We start from the raw sequence: 21,365 nt of genomic DNA on the forward strand, positions 1-21,365 counted from the left end.
CTTTCCAAATATTTTACACTTTATTTTATATGTCATATTTTAGTTTATATTTTTTTGTCGGTTTTGTACTTGTAGAGTACTTCACATTTTAAAATCTCTATTCTGTAATCTGTATCCACCTGAGTGAACCAAACCACAGATGTATAGGGTTCAGGGGAGATCTATAATATGATGATAACAATCGTTTTGCCAGTCATCTGTCAGGTTTCACTTCAGAAAATTTAAAAACTTGAATTTCAAAAATTCAATTTTGATTGTCACAAATTTTCTATCAATATTTATATTACATATAAAGTGAACCATGTTTTGAATTTTAATAATTGATATCTAGCTACACTAAAAGTTCGTTAACTAAAATGAGTCTGCGCTTCCGACCTCCCGAATTACAGTCTTTCAACTGGATATTTAAAGATTCTCCATGTTTTCCTGTAAGTGCGTCAAAAATTAATATAATAACAAACCCAAAACAATTCTATGAAACGCTATCGGAAAGATTTAGATTCGCAAAACGTAGAATATCAATAGCTAGTTTGTACATCGGTACCGGTGAATTGGAAAGAAAATTATTGGGATTGACAATTGAGAATATTAAAAATAATGATAATGTTAAATTAAATGTTTTACTGGACTACCAAAGAGGAACACGAGGTGAAGTTAATTCTTTAAGTTTATTTACTGATTTTACTAATGGGTTAACCGATAGATGCAAGTTGGCTCTATACCAAACTCCTCGGTTACAAGGCTCTTGGTCGAAAGTACTGCCCTCACGATACAATGAAATTGTGGGTCTACAGCATATGAAATTATATATATCAGATAATTCTGTTATTTTAAGTGGTGCAAATTGTTCTAATGACTATTTCGAGAAGAGACAGGATAGATATATTGAAATAGAAGATGAAGATTTAGCTAACTTTTATTGTGAACTTATAGGTATGAAAATTGTAAGTTTTATTTGTTAAATTTTATTCTAATAAAATATATCTAGATGAACTTTATGTTAAAAAAATAATGTTTTTTATAATTTTTAGATGAGGTAACAAAATTTAGTAAACTGACTGGGAAGGTCTCTTCAGAAATTGATAAATCTTCAAAAGAGGTTGTGGTAAAGAATCTTAATCAAAATGTCAATAAATTGATCAATAAGTGGAAAGAACAACAGAATTCTAAATTATTGTCTCTAGGTAATGGTAAATATTTTCTGTCCAAACATCTTTTACTATTTATGAGTATGATAACATATATATATACAAATATTTGCTAGAAAAAGTAACTTTTCTTTATAGATTTACAAGAAAATGATACATGGATTTTTCCATTAATACAAATGGGTGAATTTAACATTAATCTAGATGAGCAAGCAACTTGTACTATGCTTGAAACTGTTCCAAAGGGTGGTTTTGTAAGGCTAGCTACAGGATACTTCAACTTGACAGAAAAATATTCTAAGACTTTGTTACAAAATTGCAAATCAAACATTAGTTTACTGATGGCACATCCAAATGTAAGTTTATTTTAATTAAATTTTATACTAATTTTTAACATTCACTAGTAATTTGTTAATGTAGACATTGTGAGACACGCCAAAGTTGATGGTGTGTGTTAGGCACAGGCGGCTGATCATCTACTTGCCTAGTAGAAAAAACAAAGGGCTATGAAATAGCTTTTTGGAAATCTAATCCCAAGACCCTAAAAGGTTGTAAAGCTGCACCACTATTTTATTTTTAATATAGAGGTTTAATTTATTTATTGCAATTGCAAATTTTATTTTTTTGAGAGCTTTTATCTCTGTTTGGTTGAACATACTGTCTGTGAATTGAGAACAGGGCATAAGTAAATAATTAGTATCAATCATTCAAACTTTAATTCTCAGGCAAATGGATTTATGGGCGCAGCTGGACCTGCTGGAGGCATTCCTCATGCTTATTCACTAATAGCTAGAGAGTATGTTGAATATTTTTTTCTTTCCATTATGTAACTGTTATAGATGTATCTCAGTCAGTTTCTATGTCTAGTTAAGAGGGTAACTCTACCAGTAATAGGAAAGGTGAACTCTTGGAACAATGATTACTGTTTATAATATAACAAAATGTTTTTAAACTATGATATTATATTATAGAATGTATTTTGATTTTTAATACTTTAATTGTAAACCAATTTTGGATTCTGACTTGATTATCACACATAAATTAAATTTCCCAATTGAATTGTTTTTATATTTATAATATATATTAATTTCAGATTTTGGCAACAAGTTATAGAATATAATCAAATAAGCAGAGTACGGATTTTGGAATATGAAAGGCAAGGGTGGACATTCCATGCAAAGGGACTTTGGTTAGTATATATTTGGTTTGAGGCATATTAATCTAATATATATATAAAATTCTCACAATGTACCCATATCCTCTGAAATGGCACAACCGATTCTTATACGTATCCTACGTCGACTTCAATTTCGACATAGGATACATATAAAAACTTGGTGAACTTGAAACTAGTTGACCGAAACTATTGTGATATTTTAGGTATTATCCTCCTGGTAAAGAATTTCCCTGGTTAACGATTGTGGGCTCAGCGAATCTCGGCGAACGCAGTGTTAAACGAGATTTAGAAGCCCAAGCGGCTATTTTTACTTCATCTACAGATTTGCAGGTATTTCCAAAGTCTTTGGTTGTCTGTGCGGAAGGAGGAACGTCGTTTCAGCCGTGCTCAATTTCCTTTATGTTGACAACACTGACATTATTCGACAGTAATCTTGATACTTCATATTCAAAATTGGAATCGTAGTTCGCGTAAGCGGCATGCCGGATCTCTTTTCGCACAGACTACGTTTTAATGAAAGTCCAGTATATCTTATGGACTATTATTGGTTATTCGAGAGCATATTTTCTAGTGACATTAGTACGTTAAAAACGTATTGGATTTTGACATACGGGAGTCATAGTTCGCAGTAATTCTCGACTCTGCATTTTACCCTTATAGTAAAACTTTTTCATGGCAACTTACAAAGGCATAGGCCCATGAGTGACGAACATAGAGAAAAATTGTTTTGAAATAAATTAAATCTTTGTTTTTTTTTTTTGTGCTTGTCTTTCGTGCTTTCTTTAGAAAATTCGTGCTTGTCTTAAGAAATTCGACCGTGTCCTCCATGTACGGTTAAGGCACTCGCCCGGTACAGCACAACCCTCCCAAAGGCCGAGAACAAATTTAAAACTTGCCCTCGAACCGGGAATCGAACCCGGTACCCCTCACCTAGCTGCCACTTAATAAGACCGCTAGGCTATGAGGCCCCGATCTTTGTTTGTATATTGGTTTTTGTGAGCATTATATTGTATATGGATTGTACACAGAGCTGAGACCCATATTCTAGAACGTTTAAATCTTGTTTTAAGAGCTGTCAAACAATTCTTTCTGTATGACGTTTGACATATTTGACAGCAGTCAAGACGAGATTGTGATAGGAATTGGAATATGGACCATAGTGTAGTATTTCCCTCAATCACATTAATTATCCTAGAAGTCTTGATTCTAGTCCCGATGTAACAACAATTATGTAAATATAAGTGAACAGATATGCTGCATGAATTTGTAAGAATGTTTTCAGTGTTAATTATGTATTTTTTTTAGAAACGACTTCATGATGAATGTTCGAAGCTGCATAATTACGCAACAGAATGCAGTAATAGCCTACAAGAGAGGCAGGTGCCCCTTTGGGTACGAGCCACTGTTGGGCTTTTTCGGACATACTTCTAGTTACCATCAACTCGGAAATCTTGGCTTGGAAGGCCTGGTTCAACTTTAAGATAATGTAATCTTTAGGCATAATTGTTGGACATATTTCTGTCTATATTCCAGTTATATTGAAACCTGGTTTTTAGCTTAATAGTATTATTTTTGAGCTGTTTATTGTCTCACAAACTGATGACGCTTATGAATGAGTTTATTTTGATTGTTTTTATAAAGTTATTATTTAGAACGTGTGTTTTATTGTGGGAAGACAAAATAAAAATCGTGTTCATTCATCATTCACTTATAATGCGTATTCTTATTTTATAATCACATAATTATAATTATTTCAATTCGCACTTAAAATAATATTAAAATAAATTAAACAAAAACATTCTGCAATAATTTATACAAAATCAGTCGGTTTCTGACATTATTTGATTACAATACAATTAAAATTATACAATTTTATAATAATAGGAATCAGGCACATTAATAATAAATCTATGTACTTGTGAAGCGAGTTATTAAAAGCATACCACGCCGGTACACGAACATTGCTAGACGGGCGACTTCTTTATCAACAGTTATTATTGGATCTTGACTATAAACTGGCTTATTTCAAAACAATGAAAATATTCAGTAGTTGAAAAAAAATTAAATTTCTGAGTAACACATAAGTATCTGCTCAGTCGCCCGCCTTAACTTATAAAGTAATGATTGATCCCACAAAACAAAAAACTCACTATTGAGCGTAAACATCGAAAACATTGCAATTGAGCAATCAAATGTTAATATCACTTGATAAATTCTGAGCAATTAAATTGGACAATAGCAAATATACGTAGAACGTAACTTCACCAGCGGAGTACGGACGCCATTTTATTCTAATCTTTGGTGTGATGGGTTGACAAATGGCGCCGGCCAGATTATCCTCGTATTGTATCGAATCTAGCTCGGTCGCCACGCCACGTGGGAACATATGCGGTAACGCCTTCGACCTAATACTACGGACGCTGATAGGTACAAAAATAGTTCACCTATATATAATTAGGACTACTTAACACTTAAGTATCGCGAGGGGGCTTTGGAGAAACAAAACTGCAATTACCTACTATAAAAATAGCTCAACAAGTGTTAACTTGCATCAGCGAAAACAATGACGGTGCGTGAGAGCTGGACAGCAGCACCCCTCGTATCGTATCACACTAAGGTAAATTGACTAGGCGTTTGTGACCGGTCACCGGTACCGCGACGAAACTGGCGCAAACGAAGCCATCCCATCCTAAACACTCATTCTCTAATACACAATCAAAAGTTACATATCTTTCGGTACGATTAGACGCATCTCTAATTAGATGCCCTTAAATTAATTTATTCTTAATATGGACGGGAAATCGTTTGCGCCATTCTGAGTATTGTGTGATCAAAAGCCAGCGACATCGGGTGGGGGGTCCGGAGGCATGTAGTGCAGTTCATCTACGGGCCCGCTGAATATATTGTATAGGACGGCGAAAAGTGTACAAGCCGCGTAAGCTCCGAGTGCCGCCCACCACAGCAAGCGTTCCCATAGACGCTGTTGAGCGTGCTTCAGGACCAGCAGACCAATGGTCAATCCTGCTAGAGCACCTGCTACGTGTGCCGCGTAAGATACGGGTGGCGCTTCCTAAAACAAAAAATATAATTTAAAAAAAAAAATTTTTTTTAAATTTCTAAAAGAAAATATTCACAATATGCTGTTTTTAGAGAGTTTAGTGTTCAATAAACGTTGCAATTGAAAAAAATTATCTTCAGCTTCCTTGTTTAAAGAAAGTAAAATTTATTTAGACCTTAGGTTCAAAATCGTACATATGTCATTAAAGTTCTCACTTTAGTATATCTAGCGTGAACGGCAAAGCCGACATCACACGAGGCAACCGCCAGCGCGGCTACCAATCGCACAGCGCCATAGCGCATAGTGTGGAAATTCAACAAGGCGTTTGCCAAGTGAGCAGCCAATAATGCGTAAACACCACCAGAAGCTCCCGCGAGGCACACGTCGGGGTCTAGTACTGAAGCGGCCAAAGAGCCACCGAGGACACCCGCTAAGTAAACGGCCCCACAACGCGCTGCGCCATGAACCATTTCTAACGGCAAACCCACCTGGAATAAAAATTGTATTAATACTAATTAAAAATGAATTTCCAAATATGCTATTCTTATAATCTCTTATAAGAAATAAATGAAATTAAAACTATAAGATTATAAATAAAATCTATAGGTAATAGGTTTCGTGCATTTCGATAACCAATTACGCCTTTTATATTTATATTTGCAACATATCTACATTTAAAGTACAACGTAATAAATTACAGATTCGTATTAATTATCTCTATACAATGATGTATAATACTTAAAACATTGCGTGCTTTGTGACGGATTACGTATTGATATAAGGAAGCCCTAGTAGGTGTTAAACAATACTCTATCATAAATCTGTATCTATTGTAAAAAGGCTTCATTTCTATACATAGAATCGGCCTAATTTCTACCAGGTACTAGGTGAATTTCATAGAGTTTGGACCTAAAGGCGTTTCATTTTACATTTTTAAATAAATTTAGCCAAAGAATCGCCATTAATACATACCGCAAGTTGTACAAGGAGGTTGAATGCAAGATGAAGCCAGCCCGCGTGTACGACACTGTAGGTGAAGAACCTCCAAAGTTCGCGGCGTCTGTCCGGGCGGTACACCAGGGGAGAGTCGACGGGCACGGGACCAGCCGCTGCAGCCACGCCTCCTGAACCCCATGAGTACCACGCGAATACGCCCAGCTGAAACATAAAAACATTTATACCTTTTATAAAACGTATAGAGTTCAGCAATTTAGGATTCACAAAAAAATAGAGCATCGCAAGGGGATTTAAAAAAAACTTAAGATGTGTGGCCTCGTAAAGAAAAGAGCGGACATTTTCTTATGAAAAAAAATTGAGTTTGGGGCTGTTCAAGTATTACGAAAGCACTATAGGGGGAGGGGGGGTGTTTGATTTTATTATTTGGTGATTACGTCAACAGTAATTATGTATTTACTTTTTTACACATTGAAACGAAATGCATTTTTGAGGATTCTTACAAAAAATTAAGACGTTTTTGTATATACTATTATTTTACTTTTGCTGACAAGAGGAGGGGGGATAAATTGCATACGTAATACTTGAACGGCCACTTATCTTTATCTAAAATAATAGTTTAATTTAAAACAAATTGTTAAAGTTATTTATTTAGGTTAACAAATATGCCTATAAACCGAAATCTATGGGAAATCACGAAAAATCGTCTTCTATTTGCTACGCACGTAAATTTGTTAAAGGTTTCTCCAATACCGGATACATTAGAATAGAAGAGGTAACAAAATGCATTCTTAACGGGAATAACTGTTATTGTAACAACTAGTTTGCAATTTCTACATTACATGCAAAAACTTAGAAATGTTCTCTTTAATGACTTTCTTGAAATGAATACTCGCATATTGTGGCATTCAAAACAATTACATAGCGTAACTCCCCACTAGTACATTTATGTATTACTACGATGTGTATACGATTTCGTTTACGTCGTTCTTTCCTTGGCACATATTTTAGACATACATATACATATTTATGGCATATTTCATAATCTTAAAAGTACAAAATTAAAAACTTTAATTACTAATAACATTTCAATAATCAGACTGCTGTTTAATATTTTCAAATAGGAAAACGGTAGAGTACCTCTTTATCTATACCGTAGAGAATATGAGGAATCGCTTGTGTAGCGGTGAATCAATGTGTGACGGCTTGCGCACGCGCATCAATGTAATTGTTATGATTCACGTAAAGCTCTTGTTTGTGCGGATGTGAAATCCGCAATTACACTTTTTAATTAGCCAACGTAACTGGAGCGGGGATAGAACGGTGTTGAGAAAGTGATGAGTTTCGTCCTAACGGCAAATACAATATTTGCGTCTATAAATACGATAGAAACGTCACAGAACGAAAGTGATTTTCTTTTAAGCTCCGCCAAATCAAATCGATACTTTCAGTATTGGTCCATTTTATGGAATCTTACTCCATTTTTTATTATTAATGATCGAAATAAAATAATATAGGGAGCGTTCAAGTATTACGTAACGCAATTTTTGGAGATTATTGACCCCCCTCCCCCATGTAACTCGCCGAAACGTTTTTCAGTACCCAAGTACAGTAGGTACTGTACTCGAGTATAGTAAAACGTTTCGTGACCACCTAGTGACTCTTTAGTTACTATTATGTAGTGTAAGTCGAAAATAATATTAACAATAACGCGTAATTCAATCCCCGCCCCGCATCGTAACGTTTTACAAAAGGACCCCCCCCCCCTCCCAAAACTCGTTACGTAATACTTGAACGATCCCATAGTTAATACAATATAATATTGTAACTTTCGTAGACTTTTATATCAATAATATACACCTATGTGAAAATTAGGAACTTGCCCAAAGCGAAGATATTATGACTACGAGAATAAAAGATACTAACCTCTAATAGAGTAACGCAGATGATAAACAGTGGTGGTGGGCAGCACGTATACCTCTCTTGGTAATACTTGCGATCCCGCTCTTCGGGGAGCACTTCCATTGCTACTAAATGCACCATCCTGGAAATATAAATATTTATTAGCTGGTATTTTGGAGAAATTGATTAGGCAAACGAGGCCATTCGAATTAGCCTCGAAAATATGAAGATTTGATCATAATAGTTTATACGTTACCTGGCTAAGTTATTTCCTTGTTTTACAATAAACGTATTTTGTTGTGTCCGGTAACTATGCGTGCAACGAAATGCCGTAATTCTATACTTTCACGTTATTCTTAACGCATATCGGCGTATTGGAGCAATTTATCAACAGTTTTTATTGCGGTATAGCACAGCACATGTCACTCTGACACGAGAAAGGAACATAAAAAATTTAGCGATCTCTTTCAACTCACATGAAACACTGAAAATTTTGTAACTATTGGGTGATATTAGAATATTTACTAAATCATTTTACGAGAATTTTGCGGTCCCGACATTGTAATGGGACGGTGACGTTAGTAAATAAAGGTTACATAGAAATGACAAACGTTGTCACGAATAATGACACATCTTAAAAACAATTGCCAATTATATTGTCTAAGCTGTATAAAGTTTAAAGTTATTTCAAATTTCGAATCCGTAGCACACGCGCCGAAATTAGCGTTTTAATTGCCTAGATCTCGTTTAAAACAAATTAAATTTCGTTTTTACCTGGCGAATAGAGTGGGGTCCTCAAGAAGAAGATGGAAGTCGTTCTCGGAGCTGACCTCTCGGTCTCTTTGATGTACTGCGCATCTATAACTACGAGTTCTTTTGCCACTCATCTGTAACAAAAATCGTCTATTAATATTAATACATTTATAATTAAGCAAAATAACCGTTGATGTAAAATTTTCACCGATTAACCCAATTTTTGTTGTTATAATGCAAGATCTTTCCCATGAAAAAATAATTACTTGAAATTAACATGTAAACGTTAATTGTGAGAACTTTTCTAATAGAACATTGAAAGTCATTGTAAAATCGTTTGGTGGATTTGGCAAGAACATGGTGATAGGCAATATAACGTCGCGAGGTGGATTGATGTGTCGCGGCACAAATCGAGGCTGGCTCGGTTCCAGTATCGATACGGGTTAGGCACTAGAAAATTGTATCTATCAAGATTTAATCAATTAAATAAAATAGCTCTATTCTCCTTTAAATTGAACCTATTGAGTAACGTACGAGTAGGAAGGAAAATGTCCAAATGATATTATGTATTATAAATACATTTATTAACTGTGTATAGTTTTAGTAAAAAGTATCCGGAAAGTGATTTATTAAATTGATCGCTTGGAATTTTAATAAATTAAAAAAAATGCATTATCGTTAAGTAGTAGTGTTCTTTGCATTCAAAATTAAACATGCCGTAATCAAGGGTTTTTAATATAACACTAACATAATATTTACAATATTAATTTACTCTCAATTTCTCAACTCTCAAATCGCTTAATGAAATCTCAACATAAGTAACTGACTACTGATTTGACGTTCTAAATTTATTTGAATACATTACTGAGGTCGATTTAGATCTTGAGATGAGTCAAAAAAGCTGAATCAGTTCGTTTCAGTGTTATACATCCGTGTACTATAAACCCATTGCTATCGACCGGCGGCCGCCACCCCATGCGACGGCCGCCGGCTGAATCGATGAAAAACTTAGGTCAACTACACAAATAACAAGCCCTAGAGTACTGTATATTTAATTATTATATACATTTAACAGAATATTAAATTTTTAAAACTATACTACTAATAGTTTTTGGGATCTAAAAGTGAAATAATTACTTCGTAAATATATACCTTTTTAATTGTAATCGAATTGTTTTTATAATATTAAAAAAAATCCGTTAGTCTGTAGTGAGTTTTAAAAACCTACAATTTTTTGTCATGACTTATGGGGCAACGTTGAGGTATTTTAATGGCTAGTAGTTTGAGGTCGAAGGTGGGTGGTGGTTGTAGGTAGTAAGCACCCAACGACTTGGCTGCGACTATCCATTAGACCATCGCATTGTCCCCGCAGTCGTTCAACTCTTGTTTCCCACGAGACGGCTATTGCCAATGCCAAAACTCAAATAGCGTAGACGGGGCGCAGACGCCAGCTATATCTGTCCTAGCGACTATATATCACAAAACGAGGAGACATGTTTATAGATGTACAAATGCAGTTTAAAATACTTATAATTTGTGATAATTGCATATAATCCCACAGTAGTAATATATTAAGGATAGCATTATTAGGGAAAGATTATGCGACGCCGTCGTTTTGATACTTTAAGTGAATTGATTGGGAAACAAGTAGTTTGACAGTATATTAAACATTTTAATTTATAGCTTAGCTGGCTAGTGCCGTATATAAATGAGTTGTTTAACGATAAGTCCATAAACTTTTCGCAGATTCTGCGCGGGCCGGGCGCCAGTGGGCGCGGTGCGACCGACGTGGGCGCCATGGGCCGTGTGAGTCAGCCCGACATCCGACACGTCCGATATATATCCGGAACCACTAACTAGGCTCTATTCCTATTGCCCATCAAACATGCGCGCGAGCCTACGCGATGCGATAATCATTATAATAAGCGATTATTTATGGCTTATAAAGCTTTTTGTAAATTAATTGACAAACTAGTAAACTAGTTTTATGTTTGCCTTATTTCTCTATTATACTTCGCTCTACGCATTAGTTATAATATCTATTTATTTACTTGTAGGATGGGTAGCTAATAGCAATGATGAAACATATTCAATATTTTACCTTTATTTATTAGAACCTATTCATGAATATCTACATTCAATGGTTTACACAACAGAATGTTGAAAGACAGTGGGTTTAGTTATTGGAGAATTATGAGCGTAGGTGCTGGCATAGATTCATACTTGTAGTATGAATGGAAACATAATTGATCTTTTTGTAAAGTTCATTCAGAGAAGATTTGATTTTATGTTTTATTTCATTAATTTTAGTAAATATAATATATTTTTAAATATTATTTAAAAAGTCTTTTATGTGTATTATAAAAACTTGTAGAAAAGTAATGTACTCATAGCTAGATCTTGAATTTGTTAATACTACATTTAAAATGGCATTATACCATAGTAAACTCTGGGAGAGTTCTCACGTAGAAACTTCTATCTCTAGATATAATCATTATGTCGCATCTTTTCAATTCTTTATGCACTATTTTATAAATGCGAAAGTTGCTACATCTATCCTATTGCTATTCTAAAAATCCATTTTCATATATTTATTATAACTTGACTTAAAAAAAATACTCCATTAAGACTCCATTTTGTTACAGGCTGCATCAATTTAACGTCATATTAATAAGGTTTTTATTACAATTATGAATAAGTAAAATATGTTGTCAGATCATAGGTGTACCTATGTATACGTATTATATGTATATTGTATACTAGGTCAGTTTGAATGTTTGGCGTGTGTCAGACGAAACATGTTTCGACTAGTTCGTAAACAATATGAAATGGATATTTTTCCTTCTACATCCTTAAAAATATAAATAATCTAGTCTACAGAATCTTGAGGGCCTTTAAGGGCATTCCCTTTAATTTAAATCATTATTTAAATAGTTATCAGAATATACCTAGAAAACTTATCACTTTTATTGAAAATGTTTTGGTTCTTATAAAAATATTATTAATTACATAGGACACCTACTCTTTATCCTAAAATGGTATGTGTAATTAAAATTACCACAGCAAAAGGATTAAAACTATTATTGGCACCTACAAAAAACCCTATGAACAGTAAATGACAATTGACATATGATTTGATACCTACAGGAATAAGGTTTTTTTTATTGTTTTCAGATTTTGCTCGTATTGATTATGACCATTATTGGACATACAAATATATAGGTGTTTGTGATGATTTTTACAGATGTAATATAGCGTAGTCAGTTTAATTTTGTTAATTAATAAACAATAACCTAAATATTAGGTTAAGTTTCCTGTTCAGTGTTACAACAGTTCAAAGGTATATGAATTAAGAATATTATTATTGTAATCAAAACTATAACGTATATTTAGTTAGTAAGTTAAGAATATATTTAAAGTAAAGAGTTTTTTTTTGATGTTTTAAGAGGTACTTACCCATGTTTCAATTAAACTGAACAACACTTAGTAGTCAATGAAATTTATATGCAGACGTCTAATATACTTGTATAACTTCACTTTAATACTATTTGAGGTAGATTTTTATTAATAATCTTCGATTTGTTTATATCTTTCACTCGACATTGAACACGCGATTGTATTCTAACCGTTCAAAGTTAGAAGCGACACAACCTCCCCACACGAACGTTCGCCGCAGACTGAGTTGAAAATTATTCGAATTTCAAGTCGTCAAGTTTTGTTCCGACTTCGCGCCCCGACACCGGACTTGGTTTTTTCTTATTTTTTTTTCTTTCAGGGGTTCTAAATCGAACGGGCCTTTTTTAGACGACTGCTTCAACTACGCTGACAGGGTGAAATACGTAAACAGTAATATTACATGTATCAAAAGCAATTAAAGAATTGCGAATTTGATAATTTATAATATTATATGTTGAAAAAGGTTGTTGTAAGTTTCTTTCAAGAAGTATTGTTATATTCTTCTTCTATATACAAAGAAACTCTAACACTCCTTTATAATCGTTTCGTTTTTAGAATAGCAATAATAGAATATTGTCGCACGCATCTATTATTTATTTAAGGTGTTTATTATACACGATCAAACGGTGATGTAGGTAAATGATTTTACGTGTAATATATGTACTTAGTTCATATTTTATGACCAAACATACAAGCGAAACCGTTGTCATATTTTAGTTTAGTTTTTTAGAAGATACTTTAAGTTGCGATATTACCAGGTAAAATAAAAATTGCAGACAACATTGCCAGATGTTAATGCAAGACAAAAGGTTTACTTAGAATTACTTTTACCTATGATTTAACATCTGTTTTGGCTTACGGTAATGGCCTTAATCATTTCCATATGTTTTGCCTAAGATGACTGAATAATAAATGCAACTTTTACTTCGAAATTTTCGTTCATATTAAAATAAAGTCTTACCTAAGTTCAGGCGAACATTATTTTGCTATAACAAACCAATTTGCTTGAAATGCCCGTAACTTTATATTTTTCTAGCTTTCCTAAAATTGACGATGCCATTCGAATTTTAATATTTAGATGTATATTCATGAAGTGGTAAATTCTACGCATCACACCTTAAGGAAAGAAGGGAATAACATAGGCATATATGATAGAATGGATCGTGTCAAAGAATTATTATCTAATGCAGGCTAATAAACTACTTATTGACAGATGCCGACGCATTTTGGACCATTCTTTAATGACATTTCACGGTTAGTTGCAATTTGTATCAGGGGATTGCAAGGGGCAGGTGGTCGACAGGAGGTCTGTTAATTTGTACAATATTTATAGCAATATGGTGTCAGCACAAATAGTCGGTCATTTGTTGAAGCGCTGCTACTAATGACTTCAGAATCGGTTGATGCCACTTTTTTGTGAACGCGAGTTCCTTTGTTTATTTGCAGATAGGAGTATTTACATATATGTATGTGTTTAAGAAGTCGTAACGTTAACCGTGTATCACAATATAAAGCGCTAACTAATATTGGCAAATTTTCATACATAGGTTATTTTTACCTGAAGGCACGAATACAACTATAAAATAAAACCAAATCAGTCAGTTTAAAAATTACAAGAAAAATCCATAGGATTGTAAAAAGACCTTTAATCTTAAAGGGCCGGCAACGCACTCACTTTGTATTTGGACATTAGATTGCCTGAAATATGTCATCATACAAAATGGTTGTCGTGTTTCTAAATAAATGTTCTGAATATATTTGATTACATACGCTGATATTACATTTACATAATAATATTATTTATCCTCCATAAAGAATTCCTCTTGAAAAGTTCCGCAAAACCTCTCGTATATATATGTTAACGAAAAATTGTAAATACCGTTAGATTGTAATCTATCTCGCGAGATTATAAACTGTCGAAATATTGTGAACTCAAGGTACTGCTTACAATTTAACGTATGCATATTATTCGGTAGATTATAATCTATCGAAGTGAAATCGTCAAATTGTGAAACGGTACGCACCTCGCGCGCTGATTGGTTGAAAGGAATATGCCATTCAAATACTTCATGATCACCACAATATGGATATGGATTCCGGGAGGAAAATAATACTGCTGTTCAACTTACTACATATAAACAATGCATTTATCTGATACCGTACCCGGTACCAGATATAAACATCGAAATAGGTTCAGCGGTTTAATCCTGAAAGGATAATAGATGACCTTCTAATACGGTACGTTCGTTTTATATAGAAAGTAACTGATTGAAAAAAAGTAATAATTATCTCGTGATAAAGGTCGTTAACTGAACCGGTAAACGTCCTAACATATGGCGTGGGGGTGCCAGTAACAAAAAATCCACTTAAAACAGCTAGTCACTATAGGCATTTTTTAACTTTGTTCTGGGGTAAGTTATACCGCAATAGATTTTGTTTAGAAGAAATTTCCGAAGAAAGCTGTACATATAAAACATGGATAGGCCACATTGTCAAAAGGGCTTTGTGTATGCATAAAATATCTTATATTAGAAAAAAATGCTATTGATTTTAGAGTCGCATAGGTATGTTGATAGCCCATTTGCAAATCGTGGGACCAGAACTAGGTAGACTGAACTACCACTTTGAAACTGACCGATAAATTACACGCAAGTATATTAAAAATAGTAAGACTAAACTTTATAGATAAAATTATTTACTACTAACATCGCAATTCTAGATATACGCTTTCGTAAATAATGTTATAATAAATAAAATTATGTAGGAGTGGGATATTATATACTAAGTTTTAAATTGGATAAGCTTGGGTTATGGAAAATTAATGTTGTAAGTCTTCTTATTATTATAATATTATACCAGATAATCTATTTATTACTTATGTGATAACCAGTTATAAAATAGATTTATTTATAAGAGCACAAATCGTTGAAAGAATCATTCTGTTATAAAAGTTAAAATTTGATAATAACACACCCCCTAATTCACAGAAATTATATATGGTCGATGCTGTTATGAATATTATTATTTGACAGACATAGTGTGGGTGCAAACCAATTTATCTTAGAAGTCCTAAGTTACTTTATGTATCAATTTAAAAAAAATATGTTGCATGTGGCCGATGGTGTGTTAGTTAAAACATTGTAAGTAGATCGATTAAATTTGTATTAATGAACGGGTTAGATTGAGTTTTCTATATGAACAATGAAGTGTTCTAATGATTCGTACGTTTTTAAAACTAACCTTTGGCTCTCCAAGCATGCCTTCATGACGCCAGTTGCGGTTTTTTAAGCGTATCAAAACAGGCTGCCGAGTTAATTTAGACAAATCGATTGAGATCGGTCGGCGCTTTTACCAAGTGATTTATTAGCACCAACAAATTGGGCCTTCCTCAAAGAAATCGATATTTTTACAAGTGTTTTTGATTGAAACTATGTCTGGGTTGTTTTTTACCGTTCAGATGTATTGTTTAAAGTTTTTTGTTCATATTGTAATCGGTTGGTATAATATTCTAATTCGACTTGTCGACTTATGAATTACGTTACAAATACATAAATGATATTTCATGATCAGAACATCAACTTTTTCGTTGTCAATCGAAATAGATAAATAAATTAATGTTTTTTTAAGAAGTAATTATATAGACATGACATTTATTTCTAACAAAAACACACAAAATAACAATTATCAAAGAAAAAAATATAATGAAAGGTATCAAACATTTTTTTCCCCTTTATCCATTCGGTCCGTTTCAAGTGTGTAATGCGTGTGTGCTGTGGTTGTAATTGGCCCTGGCTCAGCATTATGCTGAGGAGCAGAATGTTCTACAGCGCTGGTCATTCTGCCAGAGACCACAGCAGCTAGTTTGCGCCTCAGTCATAAAGAAATAAAAGTAATGTAATAATACTCAGTAGAAAATAATAATAATATTTGTAAAACTAATAAATAATAATGACACAACTTCTGGTCTATTACTTTAACAATCGATATTGTGTGTTGTGTTTGCTATGATGACTTGATTTCTGAAATAAAAGACCGGAATAATAGTTCGGATGATTCGAACCGAAATTGAAGTTAGTAGGTCACCGAAGGTTGTAAGATGTGAAAGTGATTCACATTTGCTAGTGAGTCATACGTTACACAATGTTACGCGATAGATCGCCAGTGTGACTGACCGGCCTTGCTCGGCCGAACTTGAGATACTGTTACCAGACGGTGATCCCGGTCAATACGCTCAATACTGTTGCGTGCGATATTCATGTCAACCAGTATTAGAATGATAAAAATATTCACAGGTGTATAAAACTATCAAACATTATTCTAGCCATTTTCCCCTTGTCTATTAAACCCATAAAATAGACGCATGATCTGTGCCCCATTAGGAGGCGTTTAATGCAATCAGCTACACTTAGGCTCTTTCCACAAATAGGAAACTTAAAACAACAAAGCAAATATATGTATGAATTAATTAATTTATTTTATTTATTTATTAACACTTCGTTGCATATACATTAATATAGAACAATTGACATAATTAAATAAAAAGGAGAGCAACTGGCGGCCTTATCGCTTTCGAGCGATCTCTTCCAGGCAACCACTGTGAGAAAAAAAAAGTATTAAATTATATAAGATAGGCAAGAAGTGCAAAAATACATGTATTACATTTAGTTGTTTAGAAAAAGAAACTAAACAGGAACAAAAAAACTAAACTAATAAAGAATACATGAAAAAAAATTAATAATAATAATTTTAGATTTTTTAACACCACGATATGAATATAATTTACCTAGTAAGCGTAAACATGCTACGCATCTGATTTTATGACGTGTTACTCTAACGTCTCGCTTCAGTAGACATACATAAATAATGATTTCAACGAATGGTATATTAAAATTGGAATTAGAAATTCAGTTTTTACTGCAGCTATTGATATTGGAAACTTATACGTGTGAATTTTAATTAACCGAGTTACGGCAATTTATAATGCTGATAATTAGTAGATGGTATCTCTCGTAATATATTTTTTACCTAGTAATATTTAGTACTTTTTTATTTGCAACACACAAATATACAGTACTTACAATATTTTTAAACTATATAATAATAGTTTAAAACGGATGGAATGGAAAATTAAAACGAATTTAAAAAGTTTGGTCCCTGTGGCTTTTAACGCTGGCAGCTTTTCGTCGCTGTATTGCGATACTTATATGTATAAATATAATATGTATATTTTCATGGACGGATTAACATCTCTTATTTAAAATACTTCTCTGTTGTATAATCTTAATTAGTAATTATGTTTCTGTCTAATAATTCTTCTGTTTCTTGGCTACTGTTATACTTTTTTACTGGTGTAATATACAATTAGTTTATATGCTAACCTAATCTATTACAAGTAAGTATATTCTCTCCTGTAAGTTGACACTCTAATTCCACGTTTGGTATGCTTATCAGCAGACATTAATATATAGACATTTTAAATATATTTATTTCGTGTTTCAGTTTATATAGAATTTATAATGAATAGCGGAAGCTTCCGGTGTTTATAGACCTTGTTTTGATATATTTTATATCGAGGTTAAAAAAGCTTTTCATCCTAAGGGTTTTAAGTTGGCACGCGATCGGTCAAAATCCCCAATTAAGTAGGTTGTTGTAAGGTTAATTTTTAGAAATGATTTGCATTCAAAATTGGAACGCGAATGGCACGAGCGCCTACGGCGAGGCTACCGATTGTAATGCGTGCGCTTACGCAGTTACGGCTTCTCTTTTTCTTCAAAAATGCACATTATCTATCGTGAACTTGATTGATGAAAAAAAAATATATTATTTTTTCTTTCTGCATTGCGTCATAACGTCGCAGTTATTCGTGAACATAAAATTATGTAAATTAATTAATATTTTTTTATCTTTCACGTATTACAAAAAAGGAACTAAATGTTTACTGTTAAAAATGTTAATCTATACCTATATATCACACTGCAAATATTGCTTGCTTTGCTATTCGTTGATATAAAAGCCAGTTCATCGATACTATTACATATTATTATAGTAATGGCTCTTAGGACTGCTACAAATTAAAAGTACTACTACTACCTATTGAAAGTACAGATCTATAGCGTTATTCAATTAAAATCATAAAATAAAAAAATATTCCTTGGAGCTTTCGATTCATTTAATGTTCAGGAGTTTAACTGGTCTGATTAGAATAGAACAGGACTTTAAATTTATAAAAAAATATCTATATTGTAACATATCAATCTTATATATTAATATTAAGTTGTTCGTTCAAAGTACTCGGTAGTTTTTTTTAACTCAGAAAATAATAAACTGTAAAGAGGCATGCTATATTTAGGTGTGATACAAAATCTCATATCTAAGACAATGATTCTATGTATACGAAAAATTAAATATGGATATTATAAATACATATTATATTATTATTATATTATGGATATTATTATATTAATTATTAGACTTTTCCTATTAATTTGAGTGATATTTCATTTGGATATTATTATATCTAATATACCTCTGATCTATGAACTCAGCGTTGGAAAATTCATAACAGAATTGTCTGCGAAGACAATAGACGCACGCTGATATTTACACAGACATTTTCTTGATTAGCTTTCTATTACACAAAAGATGTGTCACCTATTGTATGTTTTGTACAAATCACTGCATTCATTTATAATAAAATATGTCCCGTTCCGCCGGTAATTAGAGTGTGAAGGGGTATTTATTAATAGGATGTCTTTGGACTTGAAACAATTTCAACGGGAACCCATGAAAACACGCGGGCTGTGTTATTATTATTCAATTATATACCTATAAAGAAAACTAATACATATTAAGGTTGTTCTGCCACTTCATAAAACTCTAATAGAATTTAGGTTATTTGTTATGCAGGAATATATAATAGGGTACTTTTTGTAACTTTGTCAACTATTAAGTTATACCATAGACTTTTCCCATTAATTTAAGTGATATTTCGAAGCCATTGATGTTTGATATCTGTAAAGGGATAACACTAAAAGATATAAAGCGCAAAGTCAAAGTTTTTTAAATAGAAATAGAAATTGGTAGATGTTATCTACGGCATTGTGTTTTTATAAGTTTCTATGCAAATGTGTATCTCGTGCCCACGACAGGTGACGCGCGGCTGCCTTAATTGTTTTTTGTATCAATATTCAAATATTATGACGTTTTTTCTTTAAGTTTTTGTCCGGGACTGGCGCGGGTTGCGTACCAGGTGGTCTCAAAAAAGATACTTTGTACCCTAACAGCTTGCATTTCATGTAGTTTCAGATGAAATATACTATTTTAGTAATGAGAAACATACGAATGTATAGTATATAAAGAAGAATCCAATTAATGAAATATAGTAGTATATAAGAAAAGAGGAAAAATACGTCTATAACAGAGATTACTCTTCTCTTGAAAATTTGGGCTAGAGTGTCTATGGATCTGAATTTAATTTGGGACTAAAAACAACACTTTCTGTTCGATAGCTATTGAAACTACATTGTTATGTATTTTTTTTAATTAAACCGTTCAATATAATACAAATAAGTACTTTATGTATACTAAAAATGTGCATATGAATGTTGATTTTTTCTACGGTAAAAAATTCTGAAAAACTGTAGCTCATAAGACAGCTGTCACGAATTCACCCCATTGGAAAGTTGATGGTGTGCAACTGTTCTCATCCAGATACCGCTATGACGTCTTCATTGTACCTTCATTTGCATTATAATTTAGATTTGCGTTTTAAAGCCACAATACGAATACATTACATGTGAACCTATTATTTGCTGTGGAAATGCAGTTCGGTTGAAGGTTTTCGATGATCGATCCGTCGGATGGCGTGTGCGTTTAGCGTGCAGCCCTCACGCGCACCTGCCGCCCAATTATCTGGTCATTAGTCGGCGCAGAACCCGCAGAAACCTTAAATTACGGACGTGCGCTACCCTAATCGTACATCCGAACATTTCTCTGTTCCGGTAAGTGCGTTAAGAGGCTTATTTCGACGTGGTTTTTGACCACACATGTCTCGATTTTATCTCATAATTGCAGGTCTTGGTATTGAATCGTTCATTAGGGGAGGCCGGTAGGGGGTGGGAGGGGTGTTGTGTGAAGTGTGGGACACAATGGGTGCCCCCCGCGGTATTGTGCGCTAATGTATGCGCGCGCGCCGGCGGCGGCCACGGGGCTACAACACAAACATTTCAACGCATCTAATTTATTGTCGTGTCGCTGTCGCATCGAGATGTGCCGCGCAAAAAATATTGTCTTAAGGCGACGTGTTACCATACTATATACATTTTGTAATATTTACTACTATTGGAACAAGGACATGGATATATTAAAATCTTGCCAATATTAATTAATAAGACGAGGATGAATATTGTTTAATTTATCTTCAATAACTCGAATTATAATGGTTGCAGCTCCTTACAAACATTTTGTAATACAAAAAAATGGCGATTAAAAAGAGTGGCGGAGAGTTTATTGCCAGTTCTTCTCTCCCGTTCTACGCCCTTGATTTGAGAGCTGGTAGTAAATGTAAAATTAGAAGCATTAATATGTATTTCTTTACTGACAAGTCATAAGTGTACATTATGTTACCTATATGATTAAATGATTTTTTACTTTTACTTTATAGCGTGAAACAATGAAATATCTTAGCCATTTTTCAAGTTTAAAAGGCCTTTATATAAGAATAGCCTCAAATTCAGGCTCAACCGCGTATTCTTTGAATATTGACTAGCAAATTAACACGAGAATCTTACTACACTTAGCGATTGGACGATCTTCAAATATGAAATAATTGTCGACAAACATATTATATCACATAAAAATATATTGCTTGGCTCTTAATATTTACATGCAAATGATATAGATAAATAAATTATATTAC

At 33.3% G+C, this 21,365-nt stretch overlaps 2 protein-coding genes across 4 annotated transcripts in view; one reads left to right on the forward strand and one right to left on the reverse strand.

Moving 5' to 3' along the window:
- The first annotated feature begins 214 nt into the window (after window positions 1–214).
- Window positions 215–3,979, forward strand: LOC125049287 (CDP-diacylglycerol--glycerol-3-phosphate 3-phosphatidyltransferase, mitochondrial). Of its 2 annotated transcripts, none has more exons than XM_047648420.1 (7): window positions 215–933; window positions 1,032–1,190; window positions 1,287–1,504; window positions 1,874–1,944; window positions 2,242–2,337; window positions 2,529–2,655; window positions 3,631–3,979. In XM_047648420.1, the coding sequence occupies exons 1-7, from the start codon at window positions 357–359 to the stop codon at window positions 3,754–3,756; spliced, it is 1,374 nt and encodes a 457-aa protein (XP_047504376.1). In that variant the 5' UTR covers window positions 215–356; the 3' UTR covers window positions 3,757–3,979. The 2 variants fall into 2 exon arrangements, with proteins under 2 accessions (XP_047504376.1, XP_047504377.1); XM_047648421.1 differs by having other exon boundaries at window positions 219–933; window positions 1,032–1,184.
- A 38-nt stretch (window positions 3,980–4,017) lies between these two features.
- Window positions 4,018–21,365, reverse strand: part of LOC125049286 (rhomboid-related protein 3) — an 89,842-nt gene continuing 72,494 nt past the window's right edge. Inside the window, exons 1-6 of one of the 2 annotated variants that reach the window (XM_047648419.1) lie at window positions 12,449–12,685; window positions 9,014–9,126; window positions 8,264–8,381; window positions 6,356–6,541; window positions 5,599–5,871; window positions 4,018–5,395 (exon numbers count right to left, since the gene is read on the reverse strand). In XM_047648419.1, the coding sequence (XP_047504375.1) occupies window positions 5,156–5,395; window positions 5,599–5,871; window positions 6,356–6,541; window positions 8,264–8,381; window positions 9,014–9,126 (930 nt within the window). In that variant the 5' untranslated portion in view covers window positions 12,449–12,685 and the 3' untranslated portion in view covers window positions 4,018–5,155. Of the gene's footprint in view, window positions 5,396–5,598; window positions 5,872–6,355; window positions 6,542–8,263; window positions 8,382–9,013; window positions 9,127–12,448; window positions 12,686–21,365 lie in introns of those variants that run through there. The other variant, XM_047648418.1, reaches the window with a different exon arrangement.

This window comes from Pieris napi, chromosome 5 (genome assembly GCF_905475465.1).
Source record: "Pieris napi chromosome 5, ilPieNapi1.2, whole genome shotgun sequence".
Classification (NCBI taxonomy): domain Eukaryota; kingdom Metazoa; phylum Arthropoda; class Insecta; order Lepidoptera; family Pieridae; genus Pieris; species Pieris napi.